At 48.6% G+C, this 25,665-nt stretch overlaps 1 protein-coding gene across 48 annotated transcripts in view; it reads right to left on the bottom strand.

Moving 5' to 3' along the window:
- The window catches only part of LOC105480390 (microtubule associated protein 4), a 230,273-nt gene that overhangs the window by 1,187 nt on the left and 203,421 nt on the right, over nucleotides 1-25,665 (bottom strand). For 14 of the 48 annotated variants that reach the window (XM_011739154.3, XM_071091598.1, XM_011739156.3 and 11 more), the window contains 10 exons: nucleotides 25,246-25,352; nucleotides 23,529-23,744; nucleotides 19,070-19,253; nucleotides 17,474-17,533; nucleotides 17,063-17,355; nucleotides 15,458-15,571; nucleotides 13,501-13,593; nucleotides 4,534-4,615; nucleotides 2,342-2,454; nucleotides 108-297 (listed from right to left, as the gene is read on the bottom strand). In XM_011739154.3, coding sequence (XP_011737456.2) covers nucleotides 108-297; nucleotides 2,342-2,454; nucleotides 4,534-4,615; nucleotides 13,501-13,593; nucleotides 15,458-15,571; nucleotides 17,063-17,355; nucleotides 17,474-17,533; nucleotides 19,070-19,253; nucleotides 23,529-23,744; nucleotides 25,246-25,352 — 1,452 coding nt within the window. The other 34 variants (XM_011739172.3, XM_071091602.1, XM_011739180.3 and 31 more) reach the window with 18 other exon arrangements.

Below are 25,665 nucleotides of genomic sequence, written 5' to 3' on the forward strand. Positions count from 1 at the left end.
TACTTCGTTAAAATTTAGGCCACACTCTAGTCAAAAACAAAGGAGTTTCAATTTGCGGCCAGTGGCAGGGTCCCTGGCTGGCCCTTAGGCCGAGCCCAGCCACTTACTTGTCTCCTGGATCTGGCTGTCCAAGGTCTGGGCCTCCCTTTGGTCACCACTCCCTGACAGGGTGGGGTGGCCATTGAGGCCACTGGCTGAAGTGGGGGCGCCAGCTTCAGGCGCTGCCTCAGAGATGGCCGGCTCCTCCCCAGCAGGGGGGCCCGGACACAGAGGAGCCTCGCTGCCACCGCCCTCAGTCTACAATGAAACAGTGGGGGAGACAGTGCAGGGTCAGTCGGGAGGGGAGTGGGATGGGTGATGGTGGTGGGTTTCACACACAGCCCCCACCCGTGCTGTCCCGGCACCCATTGGCTTAAGGCACAGTCGCTTGGAGAATCCCAGGCAGGTGCCCTGACCCCACCCACCCCACCTCACCTGGGAGACCGACTCCCGAGGGTCAGGAGCAGCTGGGCTAGTGACACTCTCAGAGCCCCTCTGTGGCATGTGAGGCTCTGATGAAGCCTCTCTGAGGGCAGAGGTGCCAGGCCTCAGGCTGGTACCAAATTAGCCATGACAACAGTAAGCAACAAGCCTGAAGGGCAGCCCCCCAAAGGGTGCAGCCCATCCTCCCAAACCCTCCCTGGACCCAGGCCACCCCCTGCACACAGAGTGGGGTCGTCAGTAGCTCCCAGGCAGCCCTGCCTGCACATCTGTCTGGTCAGGAACGCAGGCACTGAGGCTTTGTCTGTGCTGGGCACCTTTCTGGGACCAGGGGTCCACGGGAGGCAGAAAGGAGGTGTCCAAGGAGGTATAACCCAGGGAGACTGTGGAGGCCCGGAGGGCTTCATAGGAGAAGGACATTTGGGGGACATGGAACACTCAGTGTGAGGAAGGCAGAGAAGAGAGAACAGCTGCGAGAGGTCACTGGGGAGCTGGAAAGCCTGTGTCGCCAAATACCCAAAAAGTGACAAGGCAGAAGTGGTTTCTAATCGGCATAGTGAGAGAAATAGGCCTCAATTAAAAATCCTAATTCCAGAACTAATAAAGAAACGGATATAATATGAATAAGGAAAAGCACACAAGGCTTGGGGTCAGAAAAGCCCAGATGTGAATCCTTGTCCACACTCACTCACTGTGTCCTTGGACAAGAGACTAAAGTCAAGTTAACACCCCACTGAGATGGGTGCGAGAACGGCATCCTCACAAGGTGTGGGGGGCACAAACTGAGAGCCTGTGGCAGCAAGGACCCCCCAGATAATGGGTATGAGGTAGTATATTGTTGTAGTTTGGATTTGCCTTTCCTTGATGATTCATGAAAAAATGGTTAAGAATGGAACTGTTTAGATCTTTCTAAATAGAACACATTCTAAACTGGATCACACTCTTCACTGAGAGGGAAAGGGAGTGTTTTTTTTCTTTTTGGAGACAGAATTCATGGAAGCTGATCAAGGCTTCAGTCAGAGCATCAGGAGAGGATGGGACAGGGGACAGGCTGGGCACTGGCTGGCACTGGGGAGCAGAGGCGGAAGGGAAGGCCCAGGGCAGCGGTTCCCGGCCCCTCTCCCCAGCGCACCTGAACCCGAGCAGCAGCAGCCTTCCTTGTGCTCGGGGCCTACAAGATGCCCCTCATGGGCCCCCCACCCGCCGATGACATGGAACAAAGGACAGACAGCATCTTGGCACACAAAAGGTCTCACAGTACTGTGGAAGGAGGAAGGGAGGAAAGAGGAGAGAGGGAAGGGAGAAGAGGCCCAGCCAGTCGCCAGGATGTGAAGCTCTGCCACTTGAGCTCTGTCCCAGAGCCCTGCACAGGGAGGCCCCAGGCAGGCCCTGCAGAGGCAGGCCCCAGGCAGCCTGCTGTCGCTGGCAGCCAAGAATGTGCTGTCCTGCCTCCCAGCCCAGGAGCGGAGCCTGACATGGGGTGGGAACCCACATTCCCCTCTTGTGTGACAGCTGGAGAGAACTGTGTGGTGCAGAACCCCCGCTCGCCTGGTGGTGGTCTGTGTCCCAGCCCGTGGCCTTCTAAAATGCCTGGATGGGCTCAGTTAGGAAGGCCATGGCTCTCAGGAGCAAGGTTCTGCCTCCAGCTGACAGGTGAGGGGTGGCTGGGCTGGGGCCTCTTCACTTCTGCCTCAGTCAGGACTGATGATACACGATGGGAAAACAGCAATGGTGTGGGTGAAGACATGACTCCTGAAGAGACTGAGGGGCGGTGACAGGTGCCTACCTGTGAGGACCCTGACCCTAGCTGCATAGTCCCCACCCCTCCCCAGCTGTGCCTCCCCAGTGACCCACTCGCTACCTTCACGGCACCTCCTGCAGGTAGGTGGCCCACATTATCAAGGGATCCCACCTTGGCCTGGGCCTTCTCCTTGAAGTTCAGTTTCTGACTTTCAATCTTGACATCTCCTCCACCTGGAACCACAAAGGAATTGGTCACCTAGGGTGGCAGAGGAATATCCCTGCAGGCAAAACCAGGACTGGTGATATGCCCAATCTAGAAATGAGAAAGATGTGACCTGCTTCTGGGTGGCAAACGAAGAACAGTGAACACGTTTGTCTAAAGAGGGCTTCTCTTATCACAGTGAGGCTGAGACAATCTCTCCGTCCAGCCAGTGGGAGTATCTCCAAGAGAAGGAACGCCATCCCTTCCACCACCCCACGCCACAGCCACCGAGCTGCAGGCCAGGCTTGGGCAGGCCTGGGGCTCCGAGCACAGCCTCCGGGACGAAGCCTCTGCTTCTCTACTTGGTATGGGAATGCCCTCCCGCTAACTGGGCCATGCAGTGCTTCTCAGGTACAGCCTCACTGAATTCTCATGAATGCCCTGTCATCACGGCCACGGTCCCTGCTTCACAGCTGGTAAAACATGCTGCAAAAGAGAAGGGACTCACCCAGAGTTACCACCAAACTGGTGATTGACAGGGACAGGTTGTGAAAATTGTCTGAGCCCCTACCCGTATCACACTGTAGCAAAAAGAAGGAATGATAAAAAGGAGAGTGGCCCCGAGGCTGTGCGCTGAGAAAGGAAAGACATGGACCAAGGCAGGCCCGCGGGATCGAGTGACCTCAGGCTAGGACGGGGAGGGAAGGTGGTCTGAACTCAAGCCCAGAGTTCAGAGCTCACTGGCCAGAGTGTGCCCATGAGACCTAGGGGAGGGGTGCGGGATGAGCTGCCGTCAATGAGTACCCAGCCCCTCCTGAGCCCAGCAGCGTGGCTCCCCTTGGGCCCCTTCTCCTATTCTTCCTTCTCCTCTCAGGTCACATGGCAGACCTCCATGCACAGCTTCTGGCCAAGGTCTCCTGGTGTCCCATACTGGGAAACTTAGCCCTGGCAAAATCTAGACCCTAAGTGACTCAGTGCCATTAGAGAAGGAAGTATCTCATAGGAGTAGATTTCCCAGATAAAAGGGGGAAAAATGTTTAAGAATGGAATTGTTTAGATCTTTCTAAATAGAACACATTCTAAACTGGATCACACTCTTCACTGAGAGGGAAAGGGAGTGTTTTTTTTTCTTTTTGGAGACAGAATTTCGCTCTGTTGCTCAGGCTGGAGTGCAGTGCCACACTCTTGGCTCACTGCAGTCTCCGCCTCCCAGGTTCAAGCAATTCTCCACAGGCATTCACCACCACACCTGGCTAATTTTTGTATTTTTAGTAGAGACAGGGTTTTGCCATGTTGGCCAGGCTGGTTTCAAACTCCTGATCTCAAGTGATCTGCCTGCCTCGGCCTCCCAAAGTGCTGGGATTACAGGCATGAGAGACTGCGCCCGCCCTGAGGGAAGAGAATTTTGCCTTCACCTTAACTGGCCTGTGTTGGCTAGCCTTCTGGGATACCAGGTCAGCCAGCCAGTGTGCCTGCTGCTGCAGCAATCCTACCCACAAATCTGCTGTAGACCCAGGAACTAGGACACAAGGCTGCAAGGATACTAGCCAAGGCAAGAGCCCAGCCTCTGCACAGTGACTTCCACAGGGCTGCTGGGCCAACCATGTTGCTGGAAGGAAACTGCATTAGTGCAAGTTGCTGAACGCCTCCCATTCTCCTGCCAGGGCTAGTGGCTGATGCTTCACTGGTTGGGAGTATCCTTTGCTTCTGAACCTGACAGGTGGGACCTGAACACTGCTCTCTATAGAGCTCCTTCAGCAGTAGCTCCTGTAATCCTCGTTTAAGGCAACCCAGGTTCTCAGCTCAGAGTGCACCGCTTCCCCAGGCCTAGCTCAATAGTGCCACGCACACAGTGGGTACTCAAGAGAATGCCTGTGCGGATGGCTGTTGTAAGAAACTGATCCTCCTCCACTGAGAGGTTAGCACCTGAACTCCCGCTCCCTGACAGAACGAGGACTGTATTGTTTCCACCGCTGTGTCCTGGGTAGTCTTCATGGGATGCTAAAGGCACAGAGATGAAACCCTTGCCAGCCAGCGGGCTGCCCAGCTGGCCCATGGCAGGACTACATACCCTGGGAGTCCCAGTGGGCAAGGGAGGCGCCACTCACCAGGCTTGTGCTTGATGTTAGCCTTAGACCCACACTTGGAGGAGACCTTAGAGATATCCACTTTCTTGTTCTGAATCTGAACCTGAGGAGAAGGACACAAAAGACTCATTCAGAGAGAGGGTGTATTATCAGAGCCAACCCCATGCTACCTTTTAAATCTTCTCCATGTTCAGGGTTTCTCACTCCCTCTGTAAGCTGCTGTCTCAGTCTGTTCAAAGACAGGGTCATCTCCCTAAATACTTACAAGAGCCCTTGACCCACCCTGGCCCTGCTCTTCACTTCTTTTCTTTTTTTGTTTTAGATAGAGTCTCGCTCTGTTGCCCAGGCTGGAGTACAGTGGTACGATCTCAGCTTGCTGTAACCTCCGCCTCCTGGGGTCAAGCAATTCTCCTGCCTCAGCCTCCCGAGTAGCTGGGATTACAGGCGTGCACCAATACACCTGGCTAATTTTTTGTATTTTTAGTAAAGACAGGGTTTCACCACGTTGGCCAGGCTGGTGAACTCCTGACCTCAGGGGATCCACCCACCTCGGCTTCCCAGAGTGCTGGGATTACAGGCGTAAGCCACCGTGTCTGGCCTTCACTTTTTTTTTTTTTTTTTTTGAGACGGAGTTTCACTCTTGTTGCCCAGGCTAGCACGATCTTGGCTCACCCCAGCCTCCATCTCCTGGGTTCAAGTGATTCTCCTGCCTTAGCCTCTGGAGTAGCTGGGATTATAGGCATGCGCCACCACATCCGGTTAATTTTGTATTTTTAGTAGAGATGGGGTTTCTCCATGTTGGTCAGGCTGGTCTCGAACTCCTGACCTCAGGTGCTTCGCCTGCCTCAGGCTCCCAAAGTGCTGGAATTACAGGCGTGGGCCACTGTGCCCGGCCACCAGCCTTCACTTCTAACCCCACCTCCAGCCAGACCAAACCACTATTTCCACACCCCACAGGCTTTTTCTGTGCAGACCCTGTCCATGCATGCTCCAGACAGCTCTTCTGTCATTTCACCAGGTCCAAACACCAGCATCAAGGCTCCATTGAAATATCCCCTTTGTTCCATCTCAAAACCTTACCCATCAACTCCTCGCCCAGAGAAACCTGGAATAACATACTTACTTCCAGTCCTTTTCAATGCATTTTCCCCTTGGTGGGGGAGGGGGTGGTGTGCGTGTGTGTGTTTGTGTGTGTAATCATAGTATTCCTGCTTAAACCATGTTATAACAATTTTCCCAGCCAGGTGCAGTGGGTCACACCTGTAATCCCAGCACTTTGGGAGGCTGAGGCAGGCAGATCACCTGTGGCTAGGAGTTTGAGACCAGCCTGGCCAGCATAGTGAATCTCTCTCTCTACTAAAAATACAAAAATTTGCATTTAAAGGTGGTGCATCTTGGCCGGGCGCGGTGGCTCAAGCCTGTAATCCCAGCACTTTGGGAGGCCGAGGCGGGTGGATCACGAGGTCAAGAGATCGAGACTATCCTGGCTAACATGGTGAAACCCTGTCTCTACTAAAAATACAAAAAAAATTAGCCAGGCGTGGTGGTGGGCACCTGTAGTCCCAGTTACTGGGGAGGCTGAGGCAGGAGAATGGCGTGAACTCGGGAGGCAGAACTTGCAGTGAGCCAAGATTGCACCACTGCACTCCAGCCTGGGCAACAGAGTGAGACTCTGCCTCAAAAAAAAAAAAAAAAAAAAAAAAGGTGATGCATCTTTAGGTCTATAGCCATGCATGCCCACTGGGTTGCTGGATGGGGATTCCAGCATTCCCATGAGTGGCCCCACTATCCTTCGGTAGGAGAGCCTGACTTTCCAACACATCAATTCCAAGCAGTGTTACACTGTTCTGGTGGGTTTCGCCACAATCTACTAAATGGTGAGCTACCTTTTTGAGCCCTGTTTTCCTTTCTTTGGTGTCAGGAAATACGGTCTTCACCATGTTCCCAGAGGACAGATATAATGCCACCTGTATTTTTGTATTTGCACCCACAGCCCAAGACCTGGCACAGAATAACAACTACCCACAATCCCCAGCTTGCCAGAGCCATTCTCAGTCTTGCCTCTAAAACTCAGCTCATGCCTAACCCAAAAAACCCACTGTGTTTTCTTCCCCATCCTTCAATGCCCAGCTCAAAGGGAGCCTTCCATACGGCCTCACATGGCTCTCGCTTCAATCCGTCTCTTTCTCATATCATCTCTTGAAGGGACACCACCAGGAACTATACCATAATTGCTTCACATGTTTGATAATTACATACAGAGTAGTTACTACAGTGAAAACACACAGCCTCTACTTTGTCTCATCTTTTCAAAAAGTCTGCAATTTTCCATAGACAGAAACTTGTTTCTTTTCTCCTCAATCTATAGTTCATTATACAGATATTTATAGGTATCTCCAAAATGGAAGTTAGGATATAGCACAGATACCTCCTCCTAAGTATGTGCTGACAGCAAATGGAGTCCTGCAGCTACAGAGTTGGTGGTCACACCATTGTGCTTTATCTGGGTTTAAAACAAGGTATCTTGTTATTTGTTAGGGGAAGAAATGGCCAATTCAAGAAGAGGGGGCCATGAAGGCCTCATCCAAACATCTCCCTATCCTTATCCCTCATAAGAGAGGGCATAGAGAAGGGTACTTTTACCAGCCAAAGATCTGGTAGCTGCTTAAATCAACCTAACATGGGTCTTGAAGCAATGGTGACAAGCTCATCTTAGCTGTAACCACAACAGCACATGCAAGAAGTTAACAGAGTCACTCTCCAAGGCATGGGCCCTCACCAAGATGCAGAGTCACACATTTCTTTCTTGTTTTCTTTTGAGACAGGGTCTCACTCTGCCACCCAGGATGAAGTGCAGAGGCATGACCTCAGCTCACTGCAGCCTCAACCTCCCAGGCTCAAGTGATCCTCCCAGACTCAAGTCCCTCAAGTGGCTGAGACTGCAGGTGCACACCACCATGCCCAGCTAATTTTTGCATTTTTTTGTAGAGACGGGGTTTTTGTAGAGACTATAGTCACCAGGCTGGAGTGCAATGGCATGATTTCAATGCACTGCAACCTCCCACTCCTTGGTTCAAGTGATTCTCCTGCCTTAGCCTCCCGAGTAGCTGGGATTATGGCACGCGTCACCACGCCCAGCTTTTTGTATTTTTAGTAGAGCCAGGGTTTCACCATGTTGGCCAGGATGGTCTAGAACTCCTGACTTTGTGATCCACCTGCCTCAGCCTCCCCAAGTGCTGGGATTACAGGTGTGAGCCACCACGCCCGGCCGAGACTCTGTCTTTAAAACAATAACAACAACCCAAAAGTTAGCTGGGCATGCTGGTGCACGCCTGTAATCCTGGCTACTCAGGAGGCCGAGGCAGGAGAATCAATTGAACCCAGGAGGCAGAGGTTGCAGTGAGCCGAGATCACGCCACTGCACTCCAGCCTGGGCCACGGAGCGAGACTTTGTGTCAAAAAAAAAAATAAATAAATAAATAAAAATAAAGGCCAGTGGCTCATGCCTGTAATCCCAGCACTTTGGGAGGCCGAGGCAAGCGGTTCATGAGGTCAGGAGATCGAGACCATCCTGGCTAACATGGTGAAACCCCGTCTCTACTAAAAGTACAAAAAATTATCTGGCCGTGGTGGCAGGCGCCTGTAGTCCCAGCTACTCAGTAGGCTGAGGCAGGAGAATGGTGTGAACTCGGGAGGCGGAGGTTGCAGTGAGCCGAGATCGTGCCACTGCACTCCAGGCTGGGTGACAGAGTGAGACTCCGTCTCAAAAAGCAAACAAACAAACAAACAAACAAAAAACCTAGGTAGCCCACACCATGAAACAGATGTAGCTTCTGACATAAGAGTCCTATGTTAGGAATACATCCTAGAGAAATAACTTGAAATGCTAAAGCTATTTATATAAAAATATGATTTAAAATGTGTTACAGCTTCACGCCTGAGCGACAGAGTGAGACTATGTCTCAAAAAAAAAAAAAAAAAAAAGGAGTGGAGACTTGTAGAGTAAAAACAACTTAAGATTAAAAGAGTTGAAGCCTGTATTATAATACATAACTTATTAGTGATATTTTAAATATATGGATCAATATATGCATTTTTTTTTTTTTTTTTTTTTTTTTTGAGAGAGAGTCTTGCTCTGTCACCCAGGCTGGAGTGCAGTGGCACAATCTCAGCTCACTGCAAGCTCTGCCTCCCGGATTCAAGCGATTCTTCTGCCTCAGCCTCCTGAGTAGCTGGGACTACAGGCACGTGCCACCACGCCCAGATAATTTTTTGTATTTTTAGTAGAGATGGGGTTTCATGTTGTTAGCCAGGATGGTCTCGATCTCCTGACCTCATGATCCGCCTGCCTTGGCCTCCCAAAGTGCTGGGATTATAAGCGTGAGCCACCGCGCCCGGCTACATGCTAAAGTATTAACAAATAAATAATATATACAGGGCTGGCTTCAAAATACTTGGGATAGGCATATATAGATAAACCAAGACTGCTCATGTAGATAGTAAATGAGGTACCCTGTAAAAAAATAGTAAAATGAACAAAAGGTTCATTTTACTATTTTTTCCTACTTTCTACTTTCAAACGTGTGTGTTTGAAAATTCCCACAATAAAAAGTTGGGTTTCTTTGGTTTTTGTTTTTTGAGATGGAGTTTCGCTCTTGTTGCCCAGGCTGGAGTGCAATGGCACAATCTCGGCTCATTGCAACCTCCGCCTCCCAGGATCAAGCGATTCTCCTGCTTCAACCTCCAGAGTAGCTGGGATTATAGGCATGCACCACCAGGCCTCGCTAATTTTATATTTTTAATAGAGACAGGGTTTCTCCATGTTGGTCAGGCTGGTCTCGAACTCCCGACCTCAGGCGATCCGCCTGCCTTGGCTTCCCAAAGTGCTGGGATTATAGGCGTGAGCCGCTGTGCCTGGCCCAGTAAAAAGTTTTAAAAAGCTTAACTGAGCCTCACTCACTTAATAAAGCCCACCACCTCTAGGTTACAGTTCTCCCTCCTTAGGTGGCTACGTGGAGGAGTCTACAATCTGCTTCCAAACATTTCCCCCACACCACCCTGCCTCCACTGTATGCTTCAGCCTCAGGGAACCATGTGCGGCATCTCCTTCATGGGCTGGCCCAAGTGTCCCCTCCTCGGGGACCGCAGAAACCACGCTGGCTCTCTGTGGTCCTAGGAGCAATCACGGCATCACACACCTAACTCTGCTTGTGCTTACACAGGCTGCCTGCCGCTCTGTGAGAGCCTGCAGGCACACTTCAGGTAACCAAAACATGCTGTGGAAGTCAGCTGCCAGCACGTCTCAGCACCCACTACACATGCACAGCCCCTTGCAAGGGTGAAATGGAACCAAAACGGACACAAAATCTTAACTGGGACTAGCCACAGAAGAAGCCACTACATTGGCATTGGCTCATCACTCCCCTCTCTCCAATCCACTGGTGTCCTCCTGGCTCTCATCAAGGGGTATGTCTGTGTGTCTGTCAGGGGCATTTTTGGAGCATTAACTAGGATCCTGTTTTGAGCTTCTCATCCTGGTGGTAACTGCGGTATTTCTTTGTGTATGTGTGTGGGTGAGGAGTGTGTAATGCTGTTCTGTCTGCACAGCAGGTCCTTCCCCCGCCCCTTTTTTTTCAGACAGTGTCTCTCTCTGTCACCCAGGCTGAAGTGCGGTGGTGCCATCATGGCTCACTGCAGTCTCAACTACCCAGGCTCAAGCAATCCTCCCGTCTCAACTTTCTGAGAAGCTGGAACCACAGGCACATGCCACCTAATGCCGCCAGGCACATGTCTGGCTAATTTAAAATTGCTCTGAAACCCAGGCTGGTTTTGAAGAAATACTCCTGCCTAGGCCTCCCAGGGCCACTGCACCTGGCCTTATTTTAAAAGATTGTTTTTGGGACTGGGCACAGTGGCTCTTACTATAATCCCAGCACTTTGGGAGGCCAAGGTGGGTGTATCACTTGAGGTCAGGAGTTCGAGACCAGCCTGCCCAACATAGCAAAACCCCATCTCTACCAAAATTACAAAAATTAGGCCGGGTGTGGTGGCTCATGCCTGTAATCCCAGCACTTTGGGAGGCCGAGGCAGGCGGATCATGAGGTCAGGAGATCGAGACCATCCTGGCTAACACAGTGAAACCCTGTCTTTACTAAAAAATATAAAAAATTAGTCGGGCATTGTGGCGGGCGCCTGTAGTCTCAGCTACTTGAGAGGCTGAAGCAGGAGAATAGCGTGAACCTAGGAGGCGGAGCTTGCAGTGAGCTGAGATCCGGCCACTGCATTCCAGCCTTGGCGACAGATCAAGACTCCATCTTAAAATAAAATAAAATAAAATAAAATAAAATAAAATAAAATAAAATAAAATAAATACAATACAATACAATACAAAAATTAGCCGGGCATGGTGGCAGGCGCCTGTAATCCCGGCTACTTGGGAGGCTGAGGAAGGAGAATCACTTGAACCTGGGAGGCGAAGGTTGCAGTGAGCCGAGATTACACCACTGCACTCCAGGCTGGTGACAGAGCAAGACTTTTCTTTGTAGAGATGGGGTCTCACTATGGTGCCCAGCCTGGGGCCCATCATTTTAAACTGCACATTTCCTTGTGGTGGCTCTAGGGAAGGACTGATGGAGGCTACGGAAGGAAACAAAGCACCTGGGTTCAGCTGTGGCCAGCTGCTGTTTACCCTCATCTCCCCACCAGGAAAGACTGCTCACAGCAGTCTCCTAATGCTCTCTGTTTGAGGAAGCCTCCTAAAGTGAAAAGGCTTTAAAAATACATTCACCCTCAGAAAAAACAAAACAAAACAAAACAAACAAACCCTACACATGTGAGATCATGTGTAGGCAGTGTGGAAACATCACAGCAGGTGATACATTAATGGTGACTATTTTCAGAGCTCTTATATGCACCACACAACACACACAAATGCATTTCTATGTCTCACCTACACAAGTGACCCGGTTGCCTCAGAACCCCTGTTCACCTTCTGTTTTAATCCAGGACAAAGCCAGGCTCAGCGGCTGCCTGGGCCCCTCGTGGGCTGGATCTTTGTCACCTCACTTTAGCTGACCCTATTCCAGGTTGACTAACATCTGGTCAAGCAACTCCACCCGAGTGTAAAGGATGCCATTTCTACCCAGTCCAGGAAGAGGCAGTGGTGAGAAGCTGACCAGGAAGGAGGGGCAGGAAGGAGAGTTGTGTGGGGCAAGAATGAAAGCTCCTGGCCGCATTCCTCATGACAGAACTGCTGGGGGTGTCTGTAGGCCATGGGCAGAATGCCATGATCACCAAGGAGGAGGCAGGAGTGTTAACAGAGTCTAAAAATGAAAAGGGTAAGTGGAGCAGGACCTAGTCCAGTTCAGGACAGCAAGGAGAAAGAACCGAATGAACTCAAAAGAAATGGAGGCAAGACAGGCTGTCCCACTTGGTCTGGAAGAGAGCGGTGAGGGCAGGCGCTGTGCATGGCAGCCTCTGGTGCCTCTGGTACAACTCCACAGAGTACCACTCGCCTGGGCACTGTCACAGTGACAAGCAGAAAGCACACAGGGTGTTCTTCACACACTCAAAGACAGTAAGACTTTGCCCTATCTCTCCCTAGACCAGAACCTTCCTGTGAGCTGGGATCACTTGTGTCCCCAATACCCATCATAGAGCTGGCACACAATGGCAGCAAGACAAAAAGAAGGATGTTTGGGGGGAAGAGGAAAGAGGACAAAAAGATAAGGAGGAAAAGTCTGGGCGCAGTGGCTCATGCCTGTAACACAGCACTTTGGGAGGCCGAGGCAGGCAGATCATGAGGTCAGGAGTTCAAGGCCAGCCTGGCCAGCATGGTGAAACCTTGTCACTACTAAAATACAAAAATTAGCTGGGCATGGTGGCGCATGCCTGTAGTCCCAGTTACTCGGGAGGCTGAGGCAGGAGAATCGCTTGACCCTGGTAGGTGGAGGTTGCAGTGAGCCGAGATCACACCACTGCATGCCAGCCTGGGCAACAGTGAGACTCTGTCTCAAAAAATAACAACAACAAAAATGGGAAAAGGGACTAAAAAAGGAGGGGAAGAAAAAGGAGGAAGGGATTAGAAAAGGGGAAAAAAAAAGGGAAAGCAGAAAGGGAAATGGGAGGGCTGGGCACAGTGGCTCATGCCTGTAATCCCAGAACTTTGGGAGGCTGAAGCGGGCGGATCATGAGGTCAGGAGTTCAAGACCAGCCTGGCCAACATAGTGAAATGCCATCTCTACTAAAAATACAAAAATTATCTGGGTATGGTGGCGCATACCTATAGTCCCAGCTACTTGGGAGGCTGAGGCAGGAGAATCGCTTGAACCCGGGAGGTGGTGGTTGCAGTGAGCCGAGATTGCACCACTGCCTCTAGCTTGGGCAACAGAGTGAGACTTTGTCTCAAAAAAAAAAAAAAAAAAAGAAAAAGAAAAAGAGGAGAAAGTAGGGAGAGAAAATAAAGTAGGGGAAAAACCAGAGAGCTGGAGAGCAACAAAGATGAAGAAAAACGCGAGGAAGGGATAGGAAGAAAATGATTAATTCTTATTTTATAATAACAAGGATTCAAAGATGAGCTCTGGAAAGATGTAGACATCTGTCTCAGAGCAATTACTCCCACGGTAATTCAAGGGCATGCAGACAAACATATGCATCCCAGGAATGGACTCCAGACAGGCAACAGGTCTGCTGCTGACCACTGTGCTCAGACCCAGGCTCTGACATAGCTGGAGAAAAATCCAAAGCCTCCCACCCACATGGGTAAAAAGATACTGAGTGAATATCAACATGCTGGTGTTCAGGGGCTCGCCAGAAACACTCTGTCTAACATGGGAGCATGAAGGTCCCCTCAGTTTGCTAGTCTGCTTCTTAGAGAATGCCACAGCTCAGGTCACTGGGATTCTATCCACATGGGCACCTGGCTCTCTCCCCAGTATACCCCACAGTGGGCTATGTCTCAGATGCCAGCTAACCAGAGCTTATACTTACATTACCACCTCCAGGGACATGCTTAATATTGTCCTTGGAACCACACTTGGACTGAATATGGCTGTAGCTCACTTTTTTGGAGACTATCTGGACCTGGAGTGTTAGAAAACAGAAAAAACAACACAAAGGGAGAGGACTGGTTAGAATCGACACAGGGAAGGCAGTGAGTCCACACGTGATCACAATGACCAACAAAAAGTGTTGTTAAATCTCCACCCCCATCTTCTACAGAACATGTGGAAAAGCACAGGAAAAGAAATGTGAAAGAGCAAGAAGGGGAGTGAAAAACGTGAACAGACAACACAACGACAGGAGCAGAGCTGCACAGGCGGGGCATGTTGGTCATCACCGCTCCTTGGGGATGGGGCTGTGGTTCAGAAGGCCCAGGCAGCAGCCTAGCCTGATGCCCCACCAGGCACAGCCCTACCTCCTTGCCCTGCTCCCTCCTCAAGAGCTGGGCACAGTGTCCTTGGCTCTTCTCTGCAAGAGTCTTATCATGTGGACCTGTTCTCACCCAAAGAGGGTGCTTCCCTTAAATCTGGGCCCTGGAATGGCTGCAGCCAGACCCACTCTCAGAAGCAAAGGCTGCTCTGAGAAGCACTGGGCAGCTGGCAACAAGGGCACGGATGATACTAACAGGAAGGAGGGGACGGTGCTCAGATGTGAATACAAATGGATACAGAATCTCCACTACCAGGGGAGTGGCTGCAGCCTCCACACTTAGCCCATTTGTCTCAGGGCTCGAGAAGGCATAGTATTTTTGACTCAAGGGTAAAATACCTTCTTGAATCCTCCATATGCCTAATCCTCTGCCCTGTGAGATGCCCATGTGGAAACAACAGGCTCTCAGCAGGGGAGCAATAACACCCAATCCTGGGGGCACAACCACACTGTATAGTACGGGAATGGCTTCCCCTGGAACTGAGAAACACCAAGGCCCTGGCTCTAAGAGTCTGGAACAAAGAATCCCAGGACCTTCTCAAGAAGTAATAGTTGCCAACTTCCTTTCTTTGCAAATGATGCAGGCCCTAGGCTGAAGAGCTCTCCACAGAGTACAGAAATCCTGAGAAACTCCAACCCATATACCTCATTGTACCTACTCATTTCTAGCCTTTTTCACAACTTTGATGGTAAACAAGTGGTTAGCAAACTACTTAATGAGCCTTGGTCTGAACCTAGGACCTCTAGTAGTCACCTAGAAGCCACAGTGCAGCTTTCTTCACTCAGCCCTAGGCTGAGACTTCATGCTGGTCCCTAAGGGCTGGAGTGCGGGCTTCTCTGGCAGAGGCACACCTACCTGCTACAGTTAAGGAAGGTGTTGCAAGAACTCAGGAGGGGCCTGGTTTCCAGGTTTACAGAAGCAAGGGGAAAGAACCTGTGGTTTCAGCTTACCTCTGCCCTCCAGTTGATGCTGCATGCCTATACTAAGTGGGTTTCCATTGGGAATGAGCATCCTAACTTTCAGTTAAGAGGTGACCTGGGGAACCAGTACAAATGAAGTTATCTCCATACCCAGCAGCGTTATGAGAGGGATCTTTTAGTTCAAGGTAAAGCACAGGGGCTCCAGGGTTCCAGGTGGTGGAAATTACCCCTGCCATGTCTTCCTGATAACGAATGTAGGTGCACTGTATTTGCATCCATACCAGGTAGGTTTCACATCAAGGTCAGTGTGAAGGAAATGAACGAAAGTCTTTGGATCCATTTTATCCAGCCAAAAATTATATACATATATATATTCTCCAAAGGGCTAATGGGCTCCCAACTCCATTAACTTTCAAAGTTAATACAAAAAATTTTCTGATGGTTGAGTCATCAAGCACAGAGAAGGGAATATGGGGGAGAAGAAGTAGAAACTAGTTAAGGAAAGGGAAAAAGTGCAAGAGAGGGCAAGTGGCTCAGGCTGGAAGAAGTATTTTACCATCTTCACCTTCCAGAGGTGGGTCTAAGTAAAACTCACTTTCCCCGCAGGTTGTTTCTGTGCACTTGCAATTGGGCCGGCTGTTTTAGTGACTGCATTAGATTCAGGCTTTCGGGTTGTAGCAGCTGCCTCTGTTTTTTTCTCTACTTTGGCCTGGATGGAGATAAAGGGAGGGCAAATTTCAAACCAAGAGGATAAGAGCTCAAATGCCAAGAAGGGAAGAAGGCTGTAGGGGACTCAAATCCAGGTCAGGCCACCAGGCAAAAGCAGGTGGCCTTTGATCCTAGGCAAAACCACACATTTCCCAGGGTAGACCAAGTCACAGATCCTTGAGTAGAGGGACACAAAAAAAGGAGCTGCAGGCCACAGTCTCGAGAAATGAGGAACAGGTCAAGACACTATTTAATGGAGAAAAGGCACAAAGGAAGGCTAAGACAACCAAATTAGTGATTCTGAGAGTGTGCTGGGGCATGATTTTCCAATTACAATACCCCCCACCCCGTGCCAAATGTTCTGATATGCCCCAAGCAGTTGCCACGGCCAGAGAAGTCAATACTGATAGAAAGTGTCACATTCTTCAGGTATGTTGGAGTGGAAAACAATTCACTAGATCAAGTCACTCAACTCCCCACCCAAGACCTCCTGTAACTTTCACACCATGAAACCATAAGAGCAAAGACAGGGGGAGGTAGGCCATCAGCAGCACAGCCCAGAGGCCTGCTGGGCACACCAGAGCCACTGTCGCTACCACAAGCAACTCTCAGGCTCTTCCCTAGGCTGATCTCAGCTTGCCATCGGTGTCTTCCAACAGCACCAGGATTCCACCTCATTTTTGTCCCTCCTGAATATCTTAACAGCTCCAGATTAAGCAATTTAAGTATTCTGCCCTGGATGGTGGTGGTGGTGGTGTAGAGCTAGTGAATAACCTAGGAGATGAGATGGTCACTACTCCAGGGACCCGAATGTTCTCAGATGGACTTTCATCACCACCTTTTCACAGAGTTCCCATGGTTACCAACAGTTAAATAATTCTGGGATTGATGCAACCAGAAAATCATAACCACTGGAAAATCATAAAAGTGAAGAAGCACTGTGATCTTTCTCCATCACTATATGCAGTGCAGTCCTGTTGTTTAGGAAGGCCAGAGGCTCACAGCACGACTCATCCTGGCCACAAGAGGGCACCCTAGTCCTCTTTCAGATAGATGCCACTCAAGTGATGGGTTGTGGAAGTAAGAGGTGTTCTACCTTCTGCCTATCCTGACATTCTCTGTGCAGGCTAAGAACCATGAAAAACTAGGCTCATGTCAAGCATCTCTCATACTTGCAGAGTCTCTGAGGCCTCCTCTGTTTCTTCTATAAAATAATCCTTTTACATCCAAGCAAAAATGTAAACCAAGACCCCAACATCTAGAATAGGAACCTTTCTTATTGAGACAGGAAGAGAAAGCCCAGAGCTGAGCCCACCCCGCCCTCCCTGCTGCTGGGGCGCAAAGCCCACTACAGAGCCCAGGCTGAAATACCCTGACGCCGAGTCCAGTGTCCTAACTGCCTGTTGCTTTGGTGGGCCTGCGAACAGTGGGTGGAGATGGAGGGGAGGATGCAGGGGCCAGCATGACAGGACCCCGGGTTCCCTGGACCCACCCGGCCTCCTCCAGGCTGATGCTTGATGTTTTCTGTGGAGCCAACCTTGGAGCGGACATTCTTCAGATCAGGAGCAGAAGCATTGGTGGCCAGGCGGCTGAGCCTGGGGGTGGTGGAGCTGGGCTTGGCCGAGGTGGGCTTCTTGTCTATGGAAGGAGTTGTGGAGGGCCGGGAGGGCATGGGTGTGGGTTTGACTCGGGTGGGAGCCACCCCTGCAGCGGGGGCTGTCCCACTGAGAGTGGTGGTTTTCTTCATGGAACTGGTGGAGGTGCTCTTTGGGCGACTCAAGTCAGCTGCAAAGGGAGTCAGAGATAAAACGGGTTCAGGCAGAGAGACAAAAAGGGAGACTTAAGCCACAGAGGAGGTGGGGGTTCAAGTTAGGGCTCTGCAAAATGGCAGAGGGGCTATTACCTGGTACAGACTTTGCAGTCATCTTCTTGACCTCTGCAGGTTTTCCCTCAGTCTTAATTGCTGTACAAAATATACTTATTAATATAACATTTAACAAACTGACCTGTTGGATAGTCCATCCAGTATTGAGATTCCTCATTATTTAACAATTACTGAATATCTACCTTGAGCCAGGGACTGTGTTAGTCCCTGGGAATGGAGTGGTAAACTAGATGGTCAGGCACTGTGTCTTATTCTTCTGTACCGCCCTGATAACGCCTTCTATGTGGCCTTAAAAGTAGGCTGTCAGCCGGGCGCAGTGGCTCACGCCTGTAATCCCAGCACTTTGGGAGGCTGAGGCGGGTGGATCACAAGGTCAGGAGATCAAGACCATCCTGGCTAACACGGTGAAACCCCGTCTCTACTGAAAATGCAAAAAATTAGCCGGGCGTGGCGGCGGGCGCCTGTAGTCCCAGCTACTTGGGAGGCTGAGGCAGGAGAATGGCGTGAACCCGGGAGGCGGAGCTTGCAGTGAGCCAAGATCCTGCCACTGCACTCCAGCCTGGGCGACTGAGCGAGACTCCGTCTCAAAAAAAAAAAAAAAAAAAAGCAGGCTGTCAATACATGCCTATGGACTTGAATAGCCCTCTTCTTATCATCATGTAAGCCCATGAGCACCAGGTGCTGTGGGTTACTAAGAAGGCAAGAGTAAATTCTACCTGGAAATTCATGAGCGGTACATTTTTCTGCCTTTACTCAAGATTTTTCTGGGCCGGGCGCGGTGGCTCAAGCCTGTAATCCTAGCACTTTGGGAGGCCGAGATGGGCGGATCACAAGGTCAGGAGATCGAGACCATCCTGTCTAACCTGGTGAAACCCCGTCTCTACTAAAAAATACAAAAAACTAGCCGGGCGAGGTGGCAGGCGCCTGTAGTCCCAGCTACTCGGGAGGCTGAGGCAGGAGAATGGCGTGAACCCAAAAGGCGGAGCTTGCAGTGAGCTGAGATCCGGCCACTGCACTCCAGCCTGGGCGACAGAGCGAGACTCCGTCTCAAAAAAAAAAAAAAAAAAAAAAAAAAAAAAAAAAAAAAAAAAGATTTTTCTGAATACATACAACTGCTAAGCTCACACAGAGATCAAGGCTTATTAAGTACTAGCTGGGTGTGGTGGCTCATGCCTGTAATCCCAGCACTTTGGGAGGCTGAGGCGGGCAGATCACGAGGTCAGGAGATCGAGACCATCCTGGCTAACACGGTGAAACTCCGGCTCTACTAAAAATACAAAAAAAGCTGGGGGAGGTGGCGGGTGCCTGTAGTCCCAGCAACTCGGGAGGCTGAGGCAGGAGAATGGCGTAACCTGGGAGACGGAGATTGCAGTGAGCTGAGATTGCGCCACTGCACTCCAGCCTAGGTGATAGAACAAGCCTCTATCTTAAAAAAAAAAAAAAAGTATCAGGCCCACAGGGCTACCACTGTTCTGGGTAGCCCACTAAGGACCAGTGCGTAAGCAGGCTTGCACAGCTGTTTGTGATACTGGCTAGAGCTATGGCTGGGGCAAAGCCAAGATCCCATTTTCCCCTCCCTAGATCCCATGGGAGAGAAAGACAGGCAATACTCACCAGTGGGCTTCTTGGGCAGGAGCGTGGAGGGGCTCCTACTGCTTGGGCCAGTTGAGGCAACAGAGCTAGCTGTTGTGGCTTTTGCGACAGTTTGAGTGCTCTTGGATCCAGATCTGGAGGCCGGGGCAGAAGCTGGCTTGGATGGTGAGGCCCGCTTCTCAGGAGCCTTTGCATCTGCAGTGGGCTGGAAATAGGTAAGTGGGAGTGAGGCCTGCAGGTCAGCAATAGCCCCAAGGAGTCACGCTACAAGATGCTTCTTTTTTTGTTTGTTTTGTTTTGTTTTTTTGGAGACAGAGTCTTGCTCTGTTGCCCAGGCTGGAGTGCAGTGGCATGATCTCGGCTCACTGCAGCCTCCACCTCCCGGGTTCAAGCAATTCTTCTGACTCAGCCTCCAGAGTAGGTGGGACTACAGGCGTGTGCCACCACGCCCAGCTAATTTTTTGTATTTTTAGTAGAGACAAGGTTTCACTGTGTTAGTCAGGATGGTCTCGATCTCCTGACCTTGTGATCCACCTGCCTCAGCCTCCCAAAGTGCTGGGATTACAGGCCTGAGTCACTGCACCTGGACACAAGATGCTTCTACACAAGCATGTACCAGAGAACAGGAGGTACTGTGGGTTCAGCAGCTACTGACAGGAAAATATATATGGTTCTAAGAGCAAAGTCCTCCACATAAAGCAGCAAACTAGCCATGCAGGGTGCTGTGTAATCTGAGGACATGCAACAGAGAGTAAAACTACTTCAATCCAACCTGAGCCAGTGAGAATGAATAGCCCTGAAGGGTACATCACCACAACCTACATCTGCCTCCAGATCTACTGCATTATATACTAATATATATATATATATGTATATATGCATATATATATGCATACACACACACACACATTTTAATGTAACCTCTGTAGAAATGCCAAAAATACTAATGTATTTAATGTAATAAAATCTAATGTATTATACTTGACCAAAGATTAAACACATACACAAACAAAAACTAAAAATTATGTTCAGTCAAATCAAGCTGTTCTTTTGGCTAACACGCACCTACAGAATGCTGAACAGGACTGAGCAGAAAGATGGAGAGGCCACAGGCCAAATCTGGGCCAGAAGTGTGAGCTGCAGCCCTACTCCAGCAAATCACTGAGCCTCTGAGCTTTATTTCCTCATTGGGATAAAGAGATTAGAATGGAGGGTGATGAAGGACCAGCTCTGATAATATGTGATGTCAGGGAATAAAGGAGGAAAGGTCTCAGCACAGAGACGATGAGAAGAGGCAGCCTGAGCAACAGAAGGGATAAAGAGCACTGATACCACAGCTACGGTCCGAGAGCAAAAGGGAAAAAGTCTCTCAAGTGTAGATGCTTGGCATCTGGACCACTCTAGTTCCTTTTACATGGAGGCTGGGAATGACGTCTCTAGTGAAGAAGGGAAACAATCCATTTAGCCTGGTTTCTATGGGGATAGGGGATGAAGACACTATTTTGATAAACAAATTACCACATTACAAAAGAGAGTACGCCAAATCACAGACACAGTGGGCTCAGCTCTCTTGCTCCAAGAGAAGTGGCTATAAAGAGGGCAGTATGGAGGTAGAGACAAGCAGGATATCGTTAAATGGAAAAATAAGCTAAGGAAGTACTTAGAAATTAAGGGCTGGCATCCAATCAAATAAAGTGTAACTCTGCAAATGTAGGGTAATGACGATTTCCACAAATAAAGGCCCTAGGTACGGTGTGAAGAACTCTAAGGCTGGAATCAGGGGACGTGGTTCTGCTTCCAGCTCTGCTGGAAACATGTAGGATTTTGGGCAGAGGGGTTCCCTTTCCTATCGCTCTAAAATTTGAGGACTAAACCAGATGCTCTCTGGGAAGTGCATCAAATTTTTAACACTATGACTATTATTCAGAATAATCTAGCATAGTCTTATTATTTTGCCAGTAAGGGTAATAATGATAAAATAAGTTAGAAAAAAGTTATGTGGGATAGAAATCTCAAAAGGATGTTGCATCTTTTAGATGTCAGGCTCCTGGTTTCAACGACCTGCAGAAGTTAACTGGAGCTATTCTGCTGTTTCCCAATTTACATTTTCTTCTTTGCCAGAATCATAATCTACTTATTTTTTTCTGTATAGGTTTTTCTCTGTCTCTACAAATCTTTCTACCAAAATAAAGTGCAGATGAAGAGGCCACTAGCCAAATCTGGGTTAGAAGCCCGAGCTGTTTTCCTGGTTTGGCCCCTTAATTCTAAGAGTGTTATTGGGCAAATTGCTGGGCCTCTCTGAGCTTTATTTCCTCATCTGGATAAAAGAGATTAGAACAGGACTGGCGCGGTGGCTTACGCCTGTAATCCCAGCACTTTGGGAGGCCGAGGCAGGCGGATCACTTGAGGTCAGGAGTTTGAGACCAGTCTGCCCAATGTGGCGAAACCCCAGTGCTACTAAAAATACAAAAAATTAGCCAGGCATGGTGGCAGGTGCCTGTAATCCCAGCTACTCAAGAAGCTGAGGGAGGAGAGTCACTTGAACCCGGGAGGCGGTCCAGCCTGGGCAACAAGAGTGAAACTCCATCTCAAAAAAAAAAAAAAAAAAAGAAAAGAAAAGAAAAGAAAAGAAAAGACATTAGAACAGAGGACCAGCTTTACATGCCTGGCTAGATTTTATCAATCTGTTTCTTATCTAAAAGACAAACATTAATAATTACAATGCAGATCACCCGTTTAGGTCAGCTATATCTTGAAATGCTGTCTAAAAGCTGAATGGCAAAAGGCCATAAAAGAACAGTGATAGCCCTGGGCCTCAGCACTGGAGTCAGCTCCAGCCTCAGATACTGGTTCTGCCATTTACTAGCACTGGACTTTAGGAAGTTTATTTAACTGAGCTTAAGCTTCCTCACCTATAAAATGAAAATACTGATACCTACGTCATGGGTGATTGAGAGAATTAAGAGTTAATATATACAGGCCAGGCGCGGTGGCTCACGCCTGTAATCCCAGCACTTTAGGAGGCTGAGGTGGAAGGATCACCTGAGGTCAGGAATTTGAAACCAGCCTGGCCAACATGGCAAAATCCCATCTCTACTAAAAATACAAAAATTAGCCAGGCAAGGTTGTGGGTGCCTGTAATCCCAGCTTCTCAGGAGGCTGAGGCATGAGAATTGCTTGAACCTGGAAGCCGGAGGTTGCAGTGAGCCCAGAGTGTGCCACTGCACTCTAGCCTGGGTGACAGAGCAAGGCTCCATCTCAAAAAAATAAAAATTTTTAAAAAGTTCATGTATATAAAGCAACTAGTACAGTACATTTCATTTATATGATTTATTATAGAGTGAAATTTCACTAGACACCTCTCCTTCCTACACTCTCCTCTGTCACCCCCTGCTGCTGCTGAATAAGCATCAGGGAGGACCTGCGGCCAGGACTCCAGGCACCTCCCCTCTGCCCTCTTATTCAAACCTATTGTTTTCTAAAGATCAAGAAAAGCAACCGACTGGATAAATGAGGATCAGAGAGAAAGCTTTATAAGATTTTATCGTTACTAGTTGATGAGAGGATTTCTCAGTTTCTTGGCCAGGGTTTCAGCCTAGACTTCAACTCCTAGGTTCCACAGTTTTCTTCACAATATTAAATTAAAAACTGACACTTTAACATGGGAAACTATTTTGTACCATGAATTTAAAGAGGACTATCAGGCTGACCTAAAGGCCCTTCTCAAATAAGACAAGATGTTAAGAAAGGCAGCCATAGCCTCCACTATCCTCTCCTCCTGGAGCAATTCTGTAACGCTATGTGCTCCAAACGCTGCTCCAAATGTGACCGGTTTCTGGGCAATACAGAAACCGTGGGTGACCTGGAAAACTGGATGACTTCAGAAGTAGCTCAGTGAGAGGTGGCCTAATGCCCAAAGCAAAGTAAGTTATCACATCATGCTGGAACATGCTGAGATAAGCGGGAAGAGCTAGTTATATCACAATAGTAATGGATAAAACTTCCACAGGATAACGGAAAGACAAAGAATTACATTTGATGTGGGAATTATACCAAGAAAGAATATCTAATTGGTATGTGGAGTAGAGGAAACTGGTTAATAAGTGCTTAAATAGGTAAAGAGTAGGTAGTTAAGAGAAAGGAGGAGGAACCTAAGTAGATGGAGTATTACCTCCAAACAGGGCAGGGAAAGGTAAAAGCATAAAAGGGCTTCAAAATGTTAATGGCTGCATCAGTGGGCCCCAAATTGATTTCCTTTTCTTTTTTCTTTTTTTGGCTGCTCTTTGTGGAGCAGGGGTAACCCATAGGCAGTGCACCCAGAGTAGCCATGCCAATTTTCAAATCACCCTCTCCCCCATTTCCCTTGCCTTCTCCCAATTCCACCAGCCTGATTCTGTTGCCTGTTAGCAACAAGAGTCTGTCTATTTGTCACTCAGAGGGGAACAATTTTCCTCGGCACAGTAGTTAGGTGACCACTTACCTTTGGCTTCACGTCTTTTGAAGGTAAGATGGAAGGCCTGGCAGAGGCGACGGCAGGGCGTTTGGGTGGGGCAGCTGGTACTAAGCCTGAAGCAAGGCTCATGGGTTTTTTATTCAACCCACCACTGGTGGTGGGAGCTGGCTGCTTAGGGAGAGAAGTGGGCTGTGTTTTGGCTTTCGATGTTGAAGTCTTTGCAGGTTGAGTGGTGGCCAAAGGCTTTAGGTTGATTGTTGTTTTTTTTATTTTTTATTTTTATTTTTTAAAGGGCAACATCAAACACACAGAAAAGAATAAAAACAAATTAAAAAAGTATAAATTGCACAATTCAAAGTAAAATTATAAGCAATGAGGATAGATGCAACTTAAAATTAGCATTTCTTTCTTCTGAGCTCAACAAATAATGGAATGAGATCAGGATAGAGAAAGTGAGTGGGGAATAGTTTCCTTTTTTTTTTTTTTTTGAGACGGAGTCTCGCTCTGTCGCCCAGTCTGGAGTGCAGTGGTGATGTCAGCTCACTGCAAGCTCCGACTCCCAGGTTCAGGCGATTCTCCTGACTCAGTCTCCCAAGTAGCTGGGACTACCGGCATGTGCCACCGCGCCCAGCTAATTTTTTGTATTTTTAGTAGAGACGGGGTTTCAAGGTGTCAATGGTCTCATCTCCTGACCTTGTGATCTGCCTGCCTCGGCCTCCCAAAGTGCTGGGATTACAGGCGTGAGCCACCGCGCCTGGCCTGGGAATAGTTTCTTAATGTTAGTGGCACAAATTCTGGCAGTTTGGCACCTGAAGATTTAATTCAGTAAAACAATTACTTAACTCTTAATAATTAACTAACTTTTGGTGGCTAAAATAATTCTAGAAGAAAAGCATCAGGAGATGATTGAGCCATTATTAGCTGTATTTTTTTTTAATAACTTTTTAATTTTTTGAAGACCCTGGACAACATGCTGAAACTACCTGTACCTTGACGGGACAACAACAGCCACAGCCTACAGTGTGGCTTTTGAACTTTGCAATAAGTACTAGTTATGCATCTGAAGCTATATGATCCACCTTCAAAATCTGCATTCTCTTTTCGTGAATGGAGATTTCAGAATCTTTTTTTTTTCTTTCATGTAACACTGAGATAATAGCAAACAATTCGGAATTTCAGAATATTTTTGCGATTGTCCTTTTGGTTGTTGTTAAGGGAAGCAGAAACAATCTCTATAGAACTTTTTTTTTTTTGAGATGGAGAGCAGTGCAGTGGCATGATCTTGGCTCACTGCAACCTCCAACTCCTTGGTTCAAGTGATTCTCCTGCCTCAGCCTCCTGAGTAGCTGTTACAGGCATGCATCACCACGCCCAGCTAATTTTAGTATTTTTAGTAGAGACGGGATTTCACCATGTTGGCCAGGATGGTCTCCATCTCCTAATCTCGTGATCCGCCTGCCTCGGCCTCCCAAAGTGCTGGGATTACAGGCATGAGCCACCACGCCCGACCTCTACAGAACATTTTTTACAGATATATAAGATAATAGGGTCAAAGGCTGAGATTTTAAAGTTGGTTTAGGCCACTATGGTAAATGAGAATACAAGATATTTTCTACCAAACATGAGGAAGGACAATAATAGCTCAGAAAAAAGAAATTTCATTCGTGATTCAAGCAATAATAGCAGAAGATACTCTTGTTTAAAAATTATGGCGGTAGAAGATAACCACCATTCTGGCACCTACCTTTGTTTTCTTCTCTGGGCTTGGTGGGAGCTCCTTGTTTGGTGGGGTGGTGATGTCATTTCCGGTCCCACTCACAGCAGGCCTTCCTTCTTCTGGCCTGGCTATTCCTAAGGGGAGAGGGTGGGTGGGAATTGTGCTAAGCAAACATTTTTTCATACCCATTTTGAAAATACAAGGTTTAGCAAAGACAGACCACTAACTAGCACTTCACTCTGAAAAAAGTCCACAGGGTTGTGCTGCTGAAATGTGGACAAGACTCCCAAGTTCTCATTGTGATGGAGGACAGTTTTAGATTCCTCAGATTCAGGGAGCCTGACCCTGTGGAAAAGCAGTCTAAGTGGCACATGCACAAATGATCAGTGGAAAGAAATGGTCCTTTAAGTTTGGTTTCCCTTCCCTAGAGACCAAAGGGACTCTGTC

The sequence above is a fragment of the Macaca nemestrina genome, chromosome 2, assembly GCF_043159975.1.
Source record: "Macaca nemestrina isolate mMacNem1 chromosome 2, mMacNem.hap1, whole genome shotgun sequence".
In the NCBI taxonomy this organism is placed as follows: domain Eukaryota; kingdom Metazoa; phylum Chordata; class Mammalia; order Primates; family Cercopithecidae; genus Macaca; species Macaca nemestrina.